The sequence below is a fragment of the Salmo salar genome, chromosome 22 (assembly GCF_965601325.2).
Source record: "Salmo salar chromosome 22, fSalSal1, whole genome shotgun sequence".
In the NCBI taxonomy this organism is placed as follows: Eukaryota; Metazoa; Chordata; class Actinopteri; order Salmoniformes; family Salmonidae; genus Salmo; species Salmo salar.
In genome coordinates, this window is record NC_138312.1 from 37,517,869 (window position 1) to 37,539,741 (window position 21,873).

The window sequence follows — 21,873 nt, forward strand, 5'->3', positions numbered from 1 at the left end:
ATACACAAAAAATGTCTGCAACCCAGGCGTTGCAAGTGGTGCTCCCAAGAGGACAATGATGGACATTACCATCATCCTGAACCCTTATTCTGTGCAATGTGCCAAAGAGAGGATTGCCCTATATGTGGAAATGAGGAATGTGCCCCTATGATGTAAATTCTGGTATGACTTTGAACAAACCTTAAGTGTATGTTGTATTTTATGTTTGTTTTATGGTTTTCATACATATATAAATACATTTATATATGCATTTTCTTTTAAATTCAAGCCAGTTTTGCCTTCCTAAAATGAGGATAATTTATTACAAGCTAGGTAACAGAAGGTATTCCGGTTACAAGTGTCTACGGACCATGCCCTTAATCTTCTAGCAGTAATGAGTGATACATGCTTAATTTCTGTTAGAGAGGGGTCCGCGAGGGAGAATCGTGTTAGAGTGTCTCAATTTGGAATGTTGTCTGTAACTTTTATTTTTGCTCACTTTTTGCTCCCCGGAAGTTTGCGGGGGGTATGCTAGTTCTGAACGTCACATGCTAATGTAAAAAGCTGTTTTTTGATATAAATATGAACTTGATTGAACAAAACATGCATGTATTGTATAACATAATGTCCTAGGTGTGTCATCTGATGAAGAGCATCAAAGGTTAGTGCTGCATTTAGCTGTCTTCTGGGTTTTTGTGACATTATATGCTAGCTTGAAAAATGGGTGTCTGATTATTTCTGGCTTGGTACTCTGCTGACATAATCTAATGTTTTGCTTTCGCTGTAAAGCCTTTTTGAAATCGGACAGTGTGGTTAGATAAAGGAGAGTCTTGTCTTTAAAATGCTGTGAAATAGTCATATGTTTGAAAAATTGAAGTTTTTCTATTTTTGAGGAATTTGTAATTCGCGCCACGCCTATCATTGGATATTGGAGCAGGTGTTCCGCTAGCGGAACGTCTAGATGTAAGAGGTTAAATGTACATTGAGAGCTAACATTAATAATATGAATGTTGATCTCTCCTGGCTCAAAGTAGAGGAAACACTGACTTAATCATTACTTGTATTTGTGAGAAGTATTGACATGTTGAATGCACCGAGCTGTCTGTTTATACTACTAGCGCACAGCTCATACACCGATGCATACTGCACAAGACATGCCACCAGAGGTCTATTCACAGTCCCCAAGTCCAGAACAGACTATGGGAGGTGCATGGTACTTTATAGAGCCATGACTACATGGAACTCTTTTTCACATCAAGTAACTCATGCAAGCAGTAAAAACAGATTGAAAAAAACTGATAAAAATACTCATTATGCAACAGTGGGGACTGTGAAGAGACACACACACAGGCACAGACACACGCATACACACATGATAACATACGCACTATACATACACGTACACATGGATTTTGTGTTGTAGATATGTGGTAGTAGAGTAGTGGCCTGAGTGTTGTGAAATGTAATGTAATGTTTTTTTATTCTATATAACTGCCTTAATTTTGCTGGACACCTTGGCAGCAGCTAATGAGGATCCATAATAAATACAAATACAAATATATCTGTGGAAGGGTATCAAGCTATTTCTAGAATGTTGAAAGTTTCCAAAAGCACAGTGGTCTCCATCACTGGGAAAGGTTAAAAAAAATTGAACTACCCAGACTCTGCCTAGAGCTGGCCGTCCGACCCAACTGAGCAACTAGGCAAGAAGTACCTTGACCAGGGAGGTGACCAAGAACTCAATGACCACTCTGACAGAACTACAGAGTTCCTTGGCTGAGATCGGAGAACCTGCAAGAAAAAAAACAGTCTCTACAGCACTTCACCAGACAAGTGTCATGACGTTGGCCTCTTGTGGTACAGGGAGGACAGTTGACCCCCTCCCTTTTGCACCACCACCCAACCTACCTTCCCCCCAATCCACCCTGTGTGTAAAGGGTTGTAAAAACTCTAAAATTCCAGGAGAGTCTCTGGCCACATGGCCCATAGAGAGACACAGGAAATTCTTCCAACTCATAGAATTGGAGAGCCAAGCGACATTTTGTGTTCTGGAGAAGGTATGGAAGATTGGTGAAGAATCCAGCTACGAACTGATCCGCTTGGTACAATTTCGTGATACTCAGAAGAGACAATATAGCCATATTACCATAAAACTGTTTATATGATAGACTCAGCTTGAGAATTGCATCATAATGGGTGTATGGAATGTATTAATAAGGATAAAGCTTTTATAATACATTGAGATGCGATGTACTGATGTAATGTGATAGAATTGTATTTCTGTAACCAAATCTAACTCAGTCATAGGCACGCCCCAGGGACACATACAGGACCAGGCGTCATTTGACAAACCTGTTCGATGGGCACTATAAAACACCCCCTGATTTACATTTCCACAGACCAGGCCTACACTCTATGGCCAATAGGTTTTACCATCCAATTCCTCTACTGAAAGTGAACCATACCACATGGTTAACTTTTAGACTATTGATACCGACAGAATAAGAACAAGTCTTTGATATTAATTATTAGTCTGCAGCTAAGTAAATTATATCATTGAACGTGAAGACCAACGAAACAACCATTCGATGACGACATTAATGAATGTCGCTTTGAAAGATCCATTCTAACCGAGAGAGAGACTCTCCATCAGAACTACTCTCCAACAAGAATCAGAACGACACACTGAGCGTAAATATATATTGATTGCAATTGTTCCCGAATGAGTGAGCCTTCAATTGTCAATTGTTAATATTGATGAACTCTGTGTGCCACAGCTGACCTTTTATGATCCATTGTTCAAAAGGCCGACCTGCCTGTTTAGCCCACAAGGGCACATTCCTCTACCAATCCTTTGTGACAATAATTACTGTTTGTATGTTTTCTGTTAATTACTTAGTGTAGTAAATAAATGATTTTAAGACAATTGATGTATGGATGATTTTAGTAAAGACTGGGTTCGTGCAGATACAACAATTTACGACGTTTGGAATGAGACTGGACTCGAGGTAAAATACACCATTTAAACCAGAAGATAATCGGCCTATACTATAATAGGATATAATATTATAGTACAGGAAAGTTATATTAGGAAAATTATAGCTTTGTAATCTGAATATTCTCCTTGGTGCCCCGATCTCCTAGTTAATTACAATTAAACGATTAATCAGTTTAATCGCGTGATAATAATTACAGGGAGCTACTTGATAAACATATCTTCAGTTTAATGGTACCCCCAAAGACACGACACAAGTGAACAGACAGAAGCCACTCCTGAGGAAAAGGCACACGACAGCACGCCTGGAGTTAGCAAAAAGGCATGTGAAAATCTCTGAGAGCATAAGGCAAATGATTCTGTGGTCTGATGAGACAAAAATGTTACTATTTGCACTGAACGCAAAGCTCTATGTCTGGAGTAAACCAAGCACAGCTCATCACCCGTCTAACACCATCCCTACCATGAAGCATGGTGGTGGCTGATGCATCATGCTATGGGGATGCTTTTCAGTGGCAGGGACTGGGAGACTGGTAAGGACAGAGGGAACAATGAATGGAGCCAAATGCAGGTAAATCCTTGATCAGAATCTGCTTCAGAGTGCAAATGAACTTAGACTGGGGCGAAGCCAAATCCCAGACTTCAATCCCATTGAAAATCTGTGGAAAGACTTAAAGATTGGTGTTCACTACCGCTCCCCATCTAACTTAACAGAGCTTGAGAAAATGCTGCCAAACATACCCTCATAAAACTGACTATCCTACCGATCCTTGACTTCGGCGATGTCATTTACAAAATAGCCTCCAACACTCTCCTCAGCAAACTGGATGTAGTCTATCACAGTGCCATCCGTTTTGTCACCAAAGCCCCATATACCACCCACCACTGCGACCTGTATGCTCTCGTTGGCTGGCCCTCACTACATATCAGTCGCCAAACCCACTGGCTCCAGGTCATCTATAAGTCTTTGCTAGGTAAAGCCCCGCCTTATCTCAGCTCACTGGTCACCATAGCAACACCCACCCATAGCATGCGCTCCAGTAGGTATATTTCACTGGTCATCCCCAAAGCCAACACTTCCTTTGGCTGCCTTTCTTTCCAGTTCTCTGCAGCCAATGACAGGAACGAATTGCAAAAAATAACTGAAGCTGGAGTCATATCTCCCTCTCTAACTTTAAGCATCAGCTGTCAGAGCAGTTTACCAATCACTGTACCTGTACACAGCCAATCTGTAAATAGCACACCCAACTACCTCATCCCCATATTGCTATTTATCCTCTTGCTCTTTTGCAACCCTGTATCTCTACTTGCACATCATCATCTGCAAATCTTTCCTCCAGTGTTAATGCTAAATTGTAATTATTTCGGCTCTATAGCCTATTTATTGCCTTACCTCCCTACTCTTCTACATTTGCACACACTGTACATAGATTTTTCTATTGTGTTATTGACTGTACGTTTGCTTATGTGTAACTCTGTGTTGTTGTTTTTGTCGCACTGCTTTGCTTTATCTTGGCCAGGTTGCAGTTGTAAATGAGAACTTGTTCTCAACTGGCCTCCCTGGTTAAATAAAGGTGAAAAAAATAAATAATAATAATAATAATAATTTAAACAGAACTGTAACGTTCGTTGTTATGGGTAGACCAAGGCGCAGCGTGAGTTGGGTTCATCATAATTTTATTTAAGGTGAACCAGAAAAAAACAATAAACAACACAACGAAGAAAAGTCTTGCAGGCTTCTAACAGCTATACAAAAACAAGATCCCACAAAACCCCAGTGGGAAAAGGCTGCCTAAATATGATCCCCAATCAGAGACAACCAAAAACAGCTGCCTCTGATTGGGAACCATATCAGGCCAACATAGAAATGGAACATAGTAATACAAAATCTAGAATGCCCACCCAAATCACACCCTGACCTAACCAAAATAGAGAAATAAAAGGGTCAGGGCATGACAAGAACGGGAGAAAATCCTAAAATCCAGATGTGCAAAGCTAATACAGACATACACAAGATGACTCAAAGCCGCCAAATGTGCTTCTACAAATGATTGACTCATTGGTGTGAATACTTATGTAAATTAGATATTTCTGTATTTCATTTTGAATCATTTGCAAAAATGTCCACAAAGATGTTTTCACTTTGTCATTATGGGGTATTGTGTGTAAATGGGTGAGAGAACAAAATCTGTTTAGTCAATTTTGAATTCAGGCTGTAACACAAAATATGTAATAAGTCAAGGGGTATAAATACTTTCTGGAGGCACTGTATCATACAGTGAGCTATACAACAGCTTCTTAACGTGGGTCTTCTGTACGCAGTTTTATGATGGTGGCGTAACTAACCGTGAACTAGGCTAATTGCTACAGAGCCGGCTGGTGGACCTTCAAAAATACTTCTATAGGTCTTTCTAACTTTGGCTGGTCCACTATAATATTGTCACGAGAATTTTCATCCCAATGTTATTAACTCAAAACTCACTACATGCTTTGACCAATTCCCTGGGGGTTGTAAGGCCCCGGTTAATAGAAGAATTCGACAAAGTCCCAGAAGTCTGCAAAAGGTTAGTTCTTTATTCAGAGAGCTCTGAATATCATACAATGTACACAGCCTTTTATACCTAACATTTGGTCATACCATATGTCATACTCCTTACAAATGCCCCTCCTCTTCTTTAACACTGTCAATGCTTATTTACAAGTCTTCTCCATCGCATACATTGCTTATCATATCCTGCCCCATGTTACATAATCTACTGTAAGCCCAATGGTTTCTCCCCTCCCTGGGTGGGGAGACCTCTTTCCTGTTATTAGTTTCACAGTGGTCACAAGTTGTCTGCTGTCTGTTAACAGTTTCCCTTTTCCTTGAATGTCTTACTTACATTGCTAAATCATTAAGCTTAAACTTTTCCTACACACACACTGTCACGTCCTGACCAGTAGAGGGAGTATCTGTTTTTGAATTTTGGTCAGGACGTGGCAGAGGGTATTTGTTTTTGTATGGTTTAGGTTGAGTGTGAATATTGTAGGGGTGTTTGATTTATTATTTCCGGGTTTTGGTTTATGTTCTGTTTTGTTTTTCTAGGTTCATTCTAGTTCTTTGTATTTCTATGTCTAGGTAATTGGGTGTTGGACTCTCAATTGGAGGCAGGTGTTTTTAGTTGCCTCTGATTGAGAGTCCTATATATAGGTATGTGTTTTGTTTGTAGTTTGTGGGTAGCTGTATTTCGCACTGCTGTGAGTATTAGCATGTGAAACTGGCGTTCTTTGTTTTCCTGTGTTCACATTTACTTAATAAAATAAAATGATGAACATGCAACCCGCTGCGCCTTGGTTCTCTCTACCCAACGACACCCGTTACACACACACATTAGTACATTCACCTTATAATCACTCGGTTATACATTTTCAGGGTGAAATCATTTAGTCAAACCTTTAATCATATAATTTCCATTACAAATATATGATTAGGAGGGGAACAGAAAACGTGCTCAGCATCACCATCATTACCCAACTTAACTCAGAATTACATTGGGCTTGACCAAAAACTGTGCCAAAGGGATTATACAGGAGGCGTAGCCAAACAAAGTAACTCAGTGTGGAGCTCCAATACAATTTGTTGCAAGCACACAAACCACTGACACACCTCTCTACTAGAGTCTTATTTATTAATGCTATTGGACGTGGAAGTGTTGTAACCAATCAGGGACCATATGACTACTCTGGAACCGGCAGAGTCTATTTAACTGGAGCCAGAGATACTGTCTTCATTCACACACCACTGTGTCCATAGGGTACTGTCTAGATCTACAGTACAACTACATCATAACAGATACAACATCAACCTCAGGCTTTATTTTTGCTATTTCAAGACCTACTGTATATCAACCACATAACCTTCAAAATGCACAGAAAAGATCAGATCTGGTAAGTCATTGCATTTTCCTTTACTGGTTTTTGGGTGAGTTTTCCGATGTGTATATTTTTTATAGGATTCAACCTGGACACCAGTGAAGTGCCAGCTGTTTTTGTGTGAAATCAAGTTGCCCTCATTACTTGAATGTTAGTAGAAGATTATCTGTCTTTAATGGATTTGTTTTGTTAGTAATTTGATTTACTTTTTTGTACAGAGTAATAATATTCATGTTGTTTCATGCTGTCTTTAGTCTTCTAGTTTTATGCTTTTGCCACATTTTATTGACAACTTTCAGTTATTAGACATACAGTACTGAGGATGTAAAGAGAGACACAGTCTTTTGTATGGATTTTGTTTCTCGTTCTGCTTAGACAGATGAATACCTTTTTATGGCAATGAGTTGGATTGCGTGATTCAAGATTCCTGTAAGGCAACCCTCATGGTCTGGCAGACAGACCATGACAACAGGACATCTCACTTATACTGAAGGTGTATCTGAGTATATACTATACCATGGTTGGGTTCAATTTGAAATTAAGTCAGTCAATTCAGGAAGTACATTTAAATTCCAATTCAAAAACTGAAATTAAATTCTCAATAAATTGAAAAAGAGAAGCTATTTGTTCCAAAAGCTTTTCCATTTTTCAATTTCAATTGACCCTAACCCTGTGCTACACACCCATAATGTATGATAAGTAAAATCACATGTAGTCTGGGACGCAAGCTATTCCAGTTCATGCTAATTCACTATAGAACATACAAGACCTGTCTTAAAATATGTCAGATTCTGTGTGGGAACTAAATTGTTACTGAGGGGACCATGTTAATAATAATAATTATTATTATTTATGCCATTTAGCAGACCCTTTATCCAAGCGACTTACAGTATTGCCCATGACAGGATAGTTATTGTTCCCAGCTCCCACTCTATACAGTCTAAGTCAGTGTTATCCTCTTCTTGTTCCTTTAGTCATGATGACTACCAGAAGACAGCCAGCTGGCTCCTGTCCCAGACGCAGCACAGGCCCAAAGTGGCCATCATCTGTGGCTCCGGACTGGGCATGCTGGCTGATGCTCTCAAGTGCCAGGACTCCGTTCCTTACTCCGACATCCCTGGGTTCCCACAGAGCACAGGTGAGAAAAAAAATGTAATATGAAGAAAGAAAGAAAGAAAGAAAGAAAGAAAGAAAGAAAGAAAGAAAGAAAGAAAGAAAGAAAGAAAGAAAGAAAGAAAGAAAGAAAGAAAGAAAGAAAGAAAGAAAGAAAGAAAGAAAGAAAGAGAGAAAGAGAGAGATATGGGGAGTGGGAATGTTCACATGGCAGAAGTTTGTGTAACATACACTGGTTGTTACAATAAGATAGACAACAATGATCAACATAATATGCCTAACACACCACAATGGCCATTGTCATGAAGTTGGCCTGTGGGTAAGGTTTATGACCCCCCCATAAATACCTTTCTCCCTTCCCTCTCTCTCTGACTCTACTAAAGGAATCTTGAATAGCCTTTGTTAAACATAGAGAGTCTGGGAACATTAACCTCCCTGGGCAAAGTGGGACGCTTAGTCAACAGCCAGTGGAATCGCGTGGCGCGAAATACAAAAACCTCATAAATGCTATAACTTCAATTTCTCAAACATATGACTATTTTACACCATTTTAAAGACAAGACTCTCGTTAATCAAAAAGGCTTTACAGAGAAAGCAAAACATTAGATTATGTCAGGAGAGTACCCTGCCAAAAATAATCACACAGCCATTTTCAAAGCATGCAAATATGTCACAAAAACCAAAACCACAGCTAAATGCAGCACTAACCTTTGATGATCTTCATCAGATGACACTCCTAGGACATTATGTTATACAATACATGCATGTTTTGTTCAATCAAGTTCATATTTATATCAAAAACCAGCTTTTTACATTAGCATGTGTCGTGTCTTTGGCTATGCCGGATTAAGTGATATGACATGCTAACTTATAAAATGATTTCTCTGTAATTAATATTACCTGATTAAGCTAATCATGTAAATGTAATTAACTAGAAAGTCGGGGCACCACGGAAGAACGTTTATAGAGCTGTTATCTTCCGAATAAACTTTTAAAATACTTTGTAATATTTTACATCGATAGCAGTCAATATTAACCCTTGTCTTATTTTCAGTCTCATAATGAAAGTTGTAAATTCTTGGCTATCTTCACGAACCCTGGCTAACAAGTTGAATCAGCAATACAAAATTGGGTTTAATTATTTATTTACTAAATACCTAACTAATCACACAGAATTACAAATACACAGAATACAATGATGTCATACAGAAAACGTCCCGGTAGACGGAACAGATATGATGGCTGGTTACACAAAGGAAAGGGGGTTGGGCTTGAATGAAAGAGCGGGAAGATTTAGGAACAGAGAAACAGCAGCTATGCTATCGTAAATACATTATCTTATGCATTCTAAATTACCGCCCATTTGGAAAAGGAAAATGCAATAAATATTTACTCTGAGCTGCGCTTCGGTAGATTGGTCGTAGATGCTGGCCGGGTTGGCCAACAGACCTTCCTGTCCTCGCAAGAATGTCTCTGGTGGTAAATTGGATACGTGGTGGTATCTTCGTCCGTCTGTTAGACTGGATCCGTCGTCCGTCCTTTCCTAGCCCACGTTACAGCGGCCGCTGCTAACTCAACGGCTAGGAAGTAGCACTTCTGTAGTGAATAAGCTCAAAGTTCATACCAGTTCATACCAGAGCTCACGCCGAGGTTGGCTTAGTTCTGTCCTTGACATGTGTGTCCTTCTAACGTAGAGGCTGCAGACCTCCCGTACTGGAACCACTGGTTATCTTTTCGTCAAAGGCTTATATAGTGGAGAGGGGGAGGGAGGTGTTTCATCGTTTATAACCCCTGTCTCTTCACAGGGTTGGGCCACTGATCGAGCAGGGCACTTTCCTTATGAAAACCCAAATCTCTCATTCGGAAGCTAAAATTACATTTAATCTCCTAACAAACATTTTCAATATCAAACATTTCAATTGCATAACAATTCCATGTGACTCTGATAACTAGAGGGCATATACTTTCTCAGGTACAGTTTATGTCGTCATCAGTCATAATGTCTCAGATGACAACCGAACTGACATACATACTCATTACGTTCCCAAGCATATTTCCAACTGGTTTTATTAACCTGTTTAGGATAGGGGGCAGTATTGACACGGCTGGATAAAAAACATACCCGATTTAATCTGGTTACCACTCCTACCCAGTAACTAGAATATGCATATACTTATTACATATGGATAGAAAACACCCTAAATTTTCTAAAACTGTTTGAATGGTGTCTGTGAGTATAACAGAACTCAAATGGCAGGTCAAAACCTGAGAGATTCCTTTACAGGAAGTGGCCTGTCTGACCATTTCTTGAACTTGTTTTCCATCTCTATCATTTACTAAGGATCTCTGCTCTAACGTGACACTTCCCACGTCGTCCATAGGCGCTCAGAGCCCGGGAAAAAACAGAATGTCGTCATTCCAGCCCCAGGCTGAAACACATTATCGCCTTTCTCAAGTGGCCGATCAAGGGACACTGGCTTATGCGCGTGACCCCGACCGCCCCCGCCTTTGGGATTTTTTCCTCTGTTTGCCGAAAAGGAGATTCCCTGTCGGAATATTATCGCTTTTCTACGAGAAAAATGTCGTAAAAATTGATTTTAAACAGCGGTTGACATGCTTCGAAGTACGGTAATGGAATACTTAGAATTTTATTGTCACGAATTGCGCCATGCGCACGACACTTCTTTACTATTTCGGATAGTGTCTGGAACGCACGAACAAAACGCCGCTATTCGGATATAACGATGGATTATTTTGGACCAAACCAACATTTGTTATTGAAGTAGCAGTCCTGGGTGTGTATTCTGACGAAGACAACAAAAGGTAATCAAACTTTTATAATAGTAAATATGATTATGGTGAGTGCTAAACTTGCCGGGTGTCTAAATAGCGAGCCCGTGATGCCTGGGCTATGTACTTAGAATATTGCAAAATGTGCTTTCACCAAAAAGCTATTTTAAAATCGGACATATCGAGTGCATAGAGGAGGTCTGTATCTATAATTCTTAAAATAATTGTTATGCTTTTTGTGAACGTTTATCGTGAGTAATTTAGTAAAATGTTAGCGAATTCCCCGGAAGTTTGCGGGGGGTATGCTAGTTCTGAACGTCACATGCTAATGTAAAAAGCTGGTTTTTGATATAAATATGAACTTGATTGAACAAAACATGCATGTATTGTATAACATAATGTCCTAGGGTTGTCATCTGATGAAGATCATCAAAGGTGAGTGCTGCATTTAGCTGTCTTCTGGGTTTTGGTGACATTATATGCTGGCTTGAAAAATGGGTGTCTGATTATTTCTGGCTTGGTACTCTGCTGACATAATCTAATGTTTTGCTTTCATTGTAAAGCCTTTTTGAAATCGGACAGTGTGGTTATATTAACGAGAGTCTTGTCTTTAAATGGCTGTAAAATAGTCATATGTTTGAGAAATTGAAGTAATAGGATTTTTAAGGTTTTGAAAATCGCGCCACAGGATAGCAGTGGCTGTTACGTAGGTGGGACGAATTCGTCCCGCCTAGCCTAGAGAGGTTAACAAAATATGTGGTACCTTTCCCCATTTGTTTGATGTTCCCAGACTCTCTATATTTAACACAGGCTATTCAAGTCCTTCAGTAGATTCAGAGAGGGGAAGGGAGAAAGGTATTTATGGGGGGGGGTCATAAACCTTACCCACAGGCCAACGTCATGACACATGTGATGTTCAGAACTAGTATACCCACCACAAACTTCCGGTGAATTTACTTAATTACTCACGATTAACGTTCACAAAATACATAACAATTATTTTAAGAATTATAAATACAGAATTCCTTTATGCAATCGCGGTGTCCGATTTTAAAATAGCTTTTCGGCGAAAGCACATTTTGCAATATTCTGAGTAGATAGCCCGGCCATCACGGCTAGCTAATTTGACACCCACCAAGTTTGGCCCTCACCAAACTCAGATTTACTATAAGAAAAATTGGATTACCTTTGCTGTCAGAATGCACTCCCAGGACTTCTACTTCAACAACAAATGTTGTTTTGGTTTGAAATAATCCATAGTTATATCCAAATACCTCCGTTTTGTTTGTGCGTTCAGGAAACTATTCGAAAGGTGACGCGCGAGCGCATTTCGTGACAAAAAATGTCAAAATATTCCATTACTGTACTTCGAAGCATGTTGTGCAAATTAAATGTTTGAATATGAAACTATTTGTGATAAGATTAAATGTAATTTTAGCTTCCAAATGAGAGAATTGGGTTTCATAAGGTTAGAGCCCTGCTCAATCAGTGGCCCGCCCCTGTGAAGAGACATTGGTTATAAACTATGAAACGCACCCTTCTCTCCCTCCACTATATAAGCCCTTGACGAAAATGTAACCTCCTGTTCCGAGGACGATAGGACGACGGGCCATACGTTAAAAGGGACTAACTTGTCAACTACAGAACTAAGCCAACCTCAGCGTGAGCGTTGGTTGTGAATGGTATGAACTTTGAACTCTTATTCACTAAAGAAGTGAGACCTCCTAGCCGTTGAGTTAGCAACAGCAGCTGTAAACGTGGGCTAGGAAAGGACGGACGACGTATCCAGTCTAACACACAACAAAGATACTACAACGTATCCAATTTACCACCAGAGACATTTTTCCGAGGACAGGAAGATCTCTGTTGGCCAGCATCTACGACCAACCCATCGAAGCGCAGCTCAGAGTAAATATTTATTGCATTTTCCTCATTCTGTGTATATGTAATTCTGTGTGATTAGTTAGGTATTTAGTAAATAAATAATTAAACCCAATGTTGTATTGCTGATTCAACTTGTTAGCCAGGGTTCATGAAGACAAGCAAGAATGTACAACTTTCAGATGAGACTGAAATAAGGTGACGATTAATATTGACTGCTATTGATGTAAAATATTACTAGGTCTTTCAGAGTTTATTCGGAAGATAACAGCTCTATAAACACTCTTTTGTGGTGCCCCGACTTTCTAGTTAATTACATTTACATGATTAGCTCAATCAGTGTCACGTCCTGACCATAGTAAGTGGTTATTTTCTATGGTAGAGTAGGTCAGGGCGTGACAGGGGGTGTTTGTCTATGTTTTGTATTTCTATGTTCAGTTTCTAGTTTTGTATTTCTATGTTGGTTTTGTTTGGTATGATCTCCAATTAGAGGCAGCTCGTCATCATATCTCTAATTGGAGGTCATATTTAAGCTGATGTTTGTCCCACCTGTTTTTGTGGGTGATTATTTGTGAGTAGTGTTTGTTTCTCCTCTGCGTCATGGTTTGTTGTTTTGTAAATTTCAGTTATTTGATGTATTGCACAGTTTCACGGATTAAATAAATATGTGGAACGAAACACACGCTGCACTTTGGTCCGCACCTTTTGACAGCCGTGACAATCAGGTAATATTAATTACAGAGAAAGGATTTTATAGAATAGCATGTCATATCACTTAATCCGGCATAGCCAAAGACACGACACCATGATGACATTAACTTGGAATCTTTGTTATGAAAATAGAACAGTCAGCTTTAAACATAGTGAACAAGTTTAACGGCGATGTTAAATATGTGATTTTGGACTGTTGTTGAGGGGGGTGTGTGTGTGTGTGTGTGTGTGTGTGTGTGTGTGTGTGTGTGTGTGTGTGTGTGTGTGTGTGTGTGTGTGTGTGTGTGTGTGTGTGTGTGCGCATGCGTGTGCATGTGTGTGTGTGTGTGTGGCTTCACAGTGCAAGGACATGCTGGCAGACTGGTGTTTGGGGAACTAAAAGGAAAGACGTGTGTTTGCATGCAGGGCCGTTTCCATATGTATGAGGGACACTCACTCTGTAAGGTCAGTACCATATCACAGCGATCAGTATCGAGAAACAATGAGTGTTAACGCACATCCCAATTGGCACAAATAGCTGAAAAATAACAGCTGTTACTGTCCACTCAGGGAGCAAATATTACTACCAAGACACACACCATATTTGGAACTTCCTCATTCCTCATCAACCCTCACCCTTCCCCTGGTCATCTCTCAATCATGCACTAATCAAGCGTTGCCCCTCCTCCTCAGTGTGTGTATGTGTATATACACTGCTCAAAAAAATAAAGGGAACACTAAAATAACACATCCTAGACCTGAAAGAATGAAATAATCTTATTAAATACGTTTTTTCTTTACATAGTTGAATGTGCTGACAACAAAATCACACAAAAATAATCAATGGAAATCCAATTTATCAACCCATGGAGGTCTGGATTTGGAGTCACATTCAAAATTAAAGTGGAAAACCACACTACAGGCTGATCCAACTTTGATGTAATGTCCTTAAAACAAGTCAAAATGAGGCTCAGTAGTGTGTGTGGCCTCCACGTGCCTGTATGACCTCCCTACAACGCCTGGGCATGCTCCTGATGAGGTGGCGGATGGTCTCCTGAGGGATCTCCTCCCAGACCTGGACTAAAGCATCCGCCAACTCCTGGACAGTCTGTGGTGCAACGTGGTGTTGGTGGATGGAGCGAGACATGATGTCCCAGATGTGCTCAATTGGATTCAGGTCTGGGGAACGGGCGGGCCAGTCCATAGCATCAATGCCTTCCTCTTGCAGGAACTGCTGACACACTCCAGCCACATGAGGTCTAGCATTGTCTTGCATTAGGAGGAACCCAGGGCCAACCGCACCAGCATATGGTCTCACAAGGGGTCTGAGGATCTCATCTCTGTACCTAATGGTAGTCCGGCTACCTCTGGCGAGCACATGGAGGGCTGTGCAGCCCCCCAAAGAAATGCCACCCCACACCATGACTGACCCACCGCCAAACCGGTCATGCTGGAGGATGTTGCAGGTAGCAGAACGTTCTCCACGGCGTCTCCAGATTCTGTCACGTCTGTCACATGTGCTCAGTGTGAACCTGCTTTCATCTGTGAAGAGCACAGGGCGCCAGTGGCGAATTTGCCAATCTTGGTGTTCTCTTGCAAATGCCAAACGTCCTGCACGGTGTTGGGCTGTAAGCACAACCCCCACCTGTGGACGTCAGGCCCTCATACCACCCTCATGGAGTCTGTTTCTGACCGTTTGAGCAGACACATGCACATTTGTGGTCTGCTGGAGGTCATTTTGCAGGGATCTGGCAGTGCTCCTCCTGCTCCTCCTTGCACAAAGGCGGAGGTAGCGGTCCTGCTGCTGGGTTGTTGCCTTCCTACGGCCTCCTCCACGTCTCCTGATGTACTGGCCTGTCTCCTGGTAGCGCCTCCATGCTCTGGACACTACGCTGACAGACACAGCAAACCTTCTTGCCACAGCTCGCATTGATGTGCCATCCTGGATGAGCTGCACTACGTGAGCCACTTGTGTGGGTTGTAGACTCCGTCTCATGCTACCACTAGAGTGAAAGCACCGCCAGCATTCAAAAGTGACCAAAACATCAGCCAGGAAAGCATAGGAACTGAGAAGTGGTCTGTGGTCTTCACCTGCAGAACCACTCCTTTATTGGGGGTGTCTTGCTTATTGCCTATAATTTCCACCTGTTGTCTATTCCATTTGCACAACAGCATGTGAAATGTATTGTCAATCAGTGTTGCTTCCTAAGTGGACAGTTTGATTTCACAGAAGTGTGATTGACTTGGAGTTACATTGTGTTGTTTAAGTGTTCCCTTTATTTTTTTGAGCAGTGTGTATATGTATATATATATATATATATATATATATATATATATATATATATATATATATATATACACTTTTCTACATTGTAGATTAATAGTGAAGACTTCAAATCTATGAAATAACATGTATGGAATCATGTAGTAACCAAAAAAGTGCTAAACAAATGAAAATATATTTTATATTTGAGATTCTTCAAAGTAGCCATCCTTGCCTTGATGACAACTTTGCACACTCTTGGCATTCTCTCAACTAGCTTCACCTGGAATGCTTTTCCAACAGTTTTGAAGGATTCCCCAAATATGCTGAGCACTTGTTGGCTGCTCTTCCTTCAGTAAAAATAAAGAAAACCCTTGAATGAATAGGTGTGTTCAAACTTTTGACTGGTACTGAACAAAAATATAAACGCAACATACAACAATTTCAAAGATTTGACTGAGTTACAGTTCATATAAGGAAATCAGTCAATTGAATTAAATTCATTAGGCCTTAATCTATGGATTTCATCTGACTGAGAATACAGATATGCATCTGTTGGTCACAGATACCTTAAAAAAAAGTAGGGGCATGGATCAGAAAACCAGTCAGTATCTGATGTGACCACCATTTGCTTGATACAGCGTGACACATCTCCTTCACAAAGAGTTGATCAGGCTATTGATTGTGGCCTGTGGAATGTTGTCCCACTCCTTTTCAATGGGTGTGCGCAGTTGCTGGATATTGTCGGGAACTGGAACACGCTGTCGTACACGTCCATCCAGAACATCCCAAACATGCTCAATGGGTGACATGTCTGGTGAGGATGCAGGCCATGGAAGAACTGGGACATTTTCATCTTCCAATAATTGTGTACAGATCCTTGCGACATGGGGCTGTGCATTATCATGCTGAAACATGAAGTGATGGCGATGGATGAATGGCACGACAATCGGCCTCAGGATCTCGTTACGGTATGTCTGCGCATTCAAATTGCAATCGATAAAATGCAATTGTGCTCATTGTCCGTAGCTTATGCCTGCCCATACCATAACACTACCACCACCATGGGGCACTCTGTTCACAACGGTAACATCAGCAAACTGCTCACCAACACGACGCCATTGAAACCGGGATTCATCCATAAAGAGCACACATAAGCCATCGAAGGTGAGTATTTGCCGACAGAAGTCGGTTACGATTCCAAACTGCAGTCAGATCAAGACCCTGGCGAGGACTACAAGCATGCAGATGAGCTTCCCTGAGATGGCCTTTGACAGTTTGTACCAAAAAATGTTGGTTGTGCAAACCCAGTTTCATCAGCTGTCCAGCTGTTCCCAGATGAACCCCGCAGGTTGAAGAAGCCAAATATGGTGGTCCTGGGCTGGAGTGGTTACATGTGATCTGCGGTTGTGAGGCCAAATTCTTTAAAACGATGTTGGAGGCGGCTTATGGTAAAGAAAATGAACATTAAATCATCTGGCAGCAGCTCTGGTGGTCATTCCTGCACCAATTGCACACTCCCTCAAAACTTGAGACATCTGTGGCATTGTATTGTGTGACAAAACAGAACATTTTAGAGTGGCTTTTTATTCTCCCCAGCACAAGGTCCACCTGTGTCATGATCATGCTGTTCAATCAGCTTCTTGATATGCCACACCTGTCAGGTGGATGGATTATCTTGTCAAAGGAGAAATGCTCACTAACAGGGATGTAAACAAATTTGTGTGTCTGGAAAATTTCAGAGGTATTTTATTTCAGCTCATGAAATAACACTTTACATATTGCATTTATATTTTTGTTCAGTAGATGTTATATAGATAATGGTGTGTATAGACAGTATGGACAATATATGAACAGAAAAGGTGTGTACAACAGTAGTTATATAGGGTAAGCCATGACTAGAATACAGTACATACAGATAAAGTGGGTAAAACAGTATGTAAACATTCAAGTGACCAGTGTTCAAGGACTCTGTGTATATAGGGCAGCAATCTCTACGGTGCAGGGTAGAGTACCGGGTGGTAACCGGCTAGTAACAGTGACTAAGGTTCAGGGCAGGGTACTGGATGGAGGCCGGCTAGTGATGACTGTTTAACAGTCTGATGGCCTGAAGAATCTGTCAGTCTCTCGGTCTCAGCTGTCTCCACCTTCTAGATGGTAGCAGGCTGAACAGGCCGTGGCTCAGGTCCTTGATGATCTTCTTGGCCTTCCTGTGACACTGGGGACTGTAGATGTCCTGGAGGGCAGGCACTGTGCCCCCGGTGATGTGTTGGGCTGACCTCACCACCCTCTGGAGAGCCCTGCGGTTGCGGGCGGTGCAATTGCCGTACTAGGCGGTGATACAGCCCAACAGAATGCTTTCGATGGTGAGGGTCTTAGGTGCCAAGCCAAATTTCTTCAGCCTCCTGAGGTTGAAGAGGCGCTGTTGCGTGTGGAAGGACCATTTCAGGTCCTCAGTGATGTGCACGCAGAGGAACTTGAATCTTTTTTCCCTCTCCACTGCATCCATGTCGATGTGGATGAGGGTATACTCTCTCTGCTGTCTCCTGTAGTCCACAATCACCTCCTCGTTGACAACCAAGGGAGAGGTTATTTTACTTGCACCATTCACCTCAGCCCTGTAGGCTGTCTCGTCGTTGTTGGTAATCAGGCCTACCACTGTCGTGTCGTCAGCAAACTTGATGATTGAGTTGGAGACGTGCTATGCAGTCATGGATGAACAGAGAGTACAAGAGGGAGCTGAGCACGCACCCTGTGGGTCCACCGTGTTGAGGATCAGCGTGGCAGAGCAGTGGTTGTTGACTACCTTCATCAACCTGGGGTTGGCCCGTCAGTTGCACAGGGCGGGTTCAGATCTAGGGCACTGAGCTTGGAGGGCACTATGTGCAACTGGGTTTTTGACAGGACTTTACATGCTTATTCGATGCTAGCTACATGCTTTGTTATTGTGGACATCATGCATTTAGCTAGCTTGCTAATGTCGAGTAACAGTAGATCTGATGCCCCTGCCAATGTGAAAAATCATTGTAATGTAGCCTACAGCTGAATGAGCCAAAAACTTAGTCAAGTGCAGTTTTGACCATACTATACAGGCTTGTTAACATGCCTGTTAGTATTTTATGGGTTTTCAGTCTCAAATTGGTAGATTTAGTTTATTCACTTCTTGATCAGAGTCTTGATTGAAAAGCCATGAGCAAAGTCGTCTCACGGAAGCTCTACCATTGTTTCAATATGGCTGCGACCACATCTCTCTCAACTTGTGTGAGGCGCTCGAAAAACGTATAATATTCTAAAAGCATTTTCATAACATCACGTTCAACAAGGTAACCTAACATTGACATGTAGAACAATGTTGTTGGTTGATTTGAGTGTTTCAGTTCCACTTAAAATTCCACCCCTTTTTTTTTTCTTGAGGAGGAATGTTAGTGGAGGATTGACATAGTTCCTAATATGTATGCTCTATTGCTGGCCTTTAAATGGTATGATTCTAGAGCATTATTATAGAAAAAAACGAATACAGGGGGAAATACACTCACTCACAATTTAATATTAATATTTTAAGATTATAAGCATGACGTTTCATCCCACCAGGCCTTTATCAGGACCTTGAAAGGCTATGAGAAACAGTAGAACTTCACACTTTTCCACAGCCACAGTTCTGCATTTGTTCATTAGATGAACAAACCTGCATGATGTTGACATGCTCTGCTCTCATGCATGTCAACATAATGTATTACTACTGTAGAGCATTGCTAGGCTATTCCTGACTCTGTTCAGATTGAGATTGTAGATAAGCAATTCCTCCTTTAGGATAGTTAACTGAGTCCATGGTTATGTCCTAAATTGCACCCTATTCCCTACATAGTGTACTACTTTGGCCAGCGCCCATAGAGTGGTGCACTATAAGTAGTGCACTATTTGGGAATAGGGTACCATTTGAGATGCACCTGTGGTGGCAGAATTTGGGGTGAGCTGTTGTAACATCTCAAGGGATATGTTCTGTGTTGTGTTGCAACTTGTTTTGGGTTAACCCTATAATTTTCTCTCTCTCCTTGTCTCTTTCTTTCTCTCTTGCTCTTGCTCTCTTTCTTTCGCTCTTTCTCTCTCTCAGACTACCTTTCCTGTGCGGGTATTTAAGCTCTTGGGGGTGGAGACCCTGATTGTGACCAATGCAGCAGGCTCACTGGCAGACAGCTACCAGGTTGGGGACATCATGATCATCAAAGATCACATCAACTTCCCCGGCCTGGCTGGGCTCAATCCCCTCAGTGGACCCAATGATGACAAGTGAGTGAGATCTTCTAGTCTAGGTCAGTGGTTCCCACTTTATAATGGGTCCTACTAACTAATTACCACAAACAACCTCAAAATACCAGGAACGACATCTAAGAGCCTTTGGTGCTGTGTAACCCTTTAGTGCTGTGGTTCAGTAGCCTACATGCTTCATTAGCCACAATTCTCTTGTTTGAACATATTTGAACAACACATTCATATTGTTTTGTGTTGACCAGGTTTGGTCCCCGGTTCCCTCCCATGTCTGGTGTGTATGACAAGAACCTGCGGAAAATAGCCTTTGACCTCTGTAAGAGCATGGACGTCTCTCAATTTGTCCAGGAGGGGGTTTACTGTATGGTGGGAGGGCCCAACTTCGAGACCATCGCAGAGGCCAGACTTCTTCACAGACTAGGGGTGGACGCTGTGGGTAAGAGAACTAGTACTTGTTCACTTCCAGATAGATTAAAGATTCTAGCATGGTCCCAGATCTGTTTTTGTTCTCTTGCTAACAGTGCCTGCTAGATAGATTTGTCTATTGAAGTGGTTGGTGATTGTTGCCATGATAAGATATAATTTTAGGGCAACATTTTATAAGACATCTGAGATATGCTTTGTGCATTAGACTTATATTACTTCATAAACATGTATGTCCCCACTCTAATGCATTCTAGTATGTAGGAGTAGCAGTAGGTGTTTTATCTTCTCTCTTCTCCTCATAGGAATGAGCACAGCACCAGAGGTGGTGGTAGCCACACAATGTGGCATGAGGGTGTTTGGCCTCTCTCTCATCACAAACAAGGTGGTCAAGAGCTATGACGACACTGAGTCAGTCAACCACGAAGCTGTTCTGGAGGTCAGCAAACTGCGCTCGCAAATGCTGCAGACGCTGGTCACCGAGCTGGTCAGCCGGATGTACATCAACAACAACGCGGTCTGAACTGAAGAGACCAAGACGAGATGAGACATTCAAACCTGTCAACTTGTCAAGATGAAAACATTCAACATTCCACAGCGACCCGACCAATGTTACATCTGAAATGGCACAGTATTCCCAATTCAGTGCACTACTTTTGACCAGAGCCCATGGCACCCTATTTCCTATAAGTAGTACACTATAGGGTGCCATTTCAGATGCACAACAAGAATCTCAAGAGGATTTGACAAAATCACTCAAAATCTTGCAGCTACTGGCCTATTATGCAAACATGGTGCCCAGGTCAATGTCTTGAATATTGTTTGGGTTAAATCAACAATAATCTCATCTGTTCAGTCTGTAAATATTGTACAAAATTGTGTAACTTTATACTGTCATTTGTATTTTGTGATATCACAACTGATGTTTATCTGTTGTATATTTTTTATTTGTTCTGTAAACAGGTTCTCTCAAATGGACAACTTTTTACAACCTGTTATTTTTCAGCTGTATTAACTCATCTTTCTATCCACAATTATGTGCTAATACTTGTTCACAGATAATAAGATAAACATATAAAAGTGAAAGATTATAATGCAGCTCTATGTATGATGAAACATGACGTATTACAAATCAATGTCACATATTCAGATAATTTTATAGATTAATATAATTGTGCACATTTATATTTAAGATATTGCAGAATGGTGCTTTTAATTCATGTAAAATACAATCTGTATTTTAATTGTATTGTTACTCAACTTTTGTCGGATATTGAGTACGGATTGCACCGTCAATCTGCGATGCTTTATCACATTAAACACAATTCTTCCATAATAGGTTTTTATCTCATTTCAGAGAAATGCAAATCTCTGTGTCACACCAACTTGCTAAATTTGTATTTACTATTTTTGTTTCCAAATAAATGGTTGAACTTGAATGTAGACTAAATGCAAGCTACAAATGAATACAGGCAAAATATTGCCTGCTACGTATGTTTATCTCTCGGACCCGCGCTCAGTGTAGCCTTTTTGGTTACCCAAATTCGAATCCAGAATGTTT

The 21,873-nt window shown here is 41.1% G+C and overlaps 1 protein-coding gene across 1 annotated transcript; it reads left to right on the top strand.

The window, feature by feature from the left end:
* Positions 1–6,812: 6,812 nt before the first annotated feature.
* On the top strand, positions 6,813–21,686 carry LOC106583311 (purine nucleoside phosphorylase). The gene is made up of 6 exons (XM_014167357.3): positions 6,813–6,901; positions 7,861–8,024; positions 13,722–13,825; positions 19,735–19,910; positions 20,135–20,325; positions 20,618–21,686. The coding sequence occupies exons 1-6, from the start codon at positions 6,879–6,881 to the stop codon at positions 20,833–20,835; spliced, it is 876 nt and encodes a 291-aa protein (XP_014022832.1). The 5' UTR covers positions 6,813–6,878; the 3' UTR covers positions 20,836–21,686.
* The last annotated feature ends 187 nt before the right edge of the window (positions 21,687–21,873 follow it).

What these genes read in the sequence shown, in the direction of transcription:
- LOC106583311 (XM_014167357.3), top strand. Translation starts at nt 6,879, where the DNA reads ATGCACAGAAAAGATCAGATCTG. An exon ending in CACAGAAAAGATCAGATCTG is followed by an intron (nt 6,902 to 7,860) that starts GTAAGTCATTGC and finishes TTGTTCCTTTAG; the next exon opens with TCATGATGACTACCAGAAGA. An exon ending in TGGGTTCCCACAGAGCACAG is followed by an intron (nt 8,025 to 13,721) that starts GTGAGAAAAAAA and finishes GTGGCTTCACAG; the next exon opens with TGCAAGGACATGCTGGCAGA.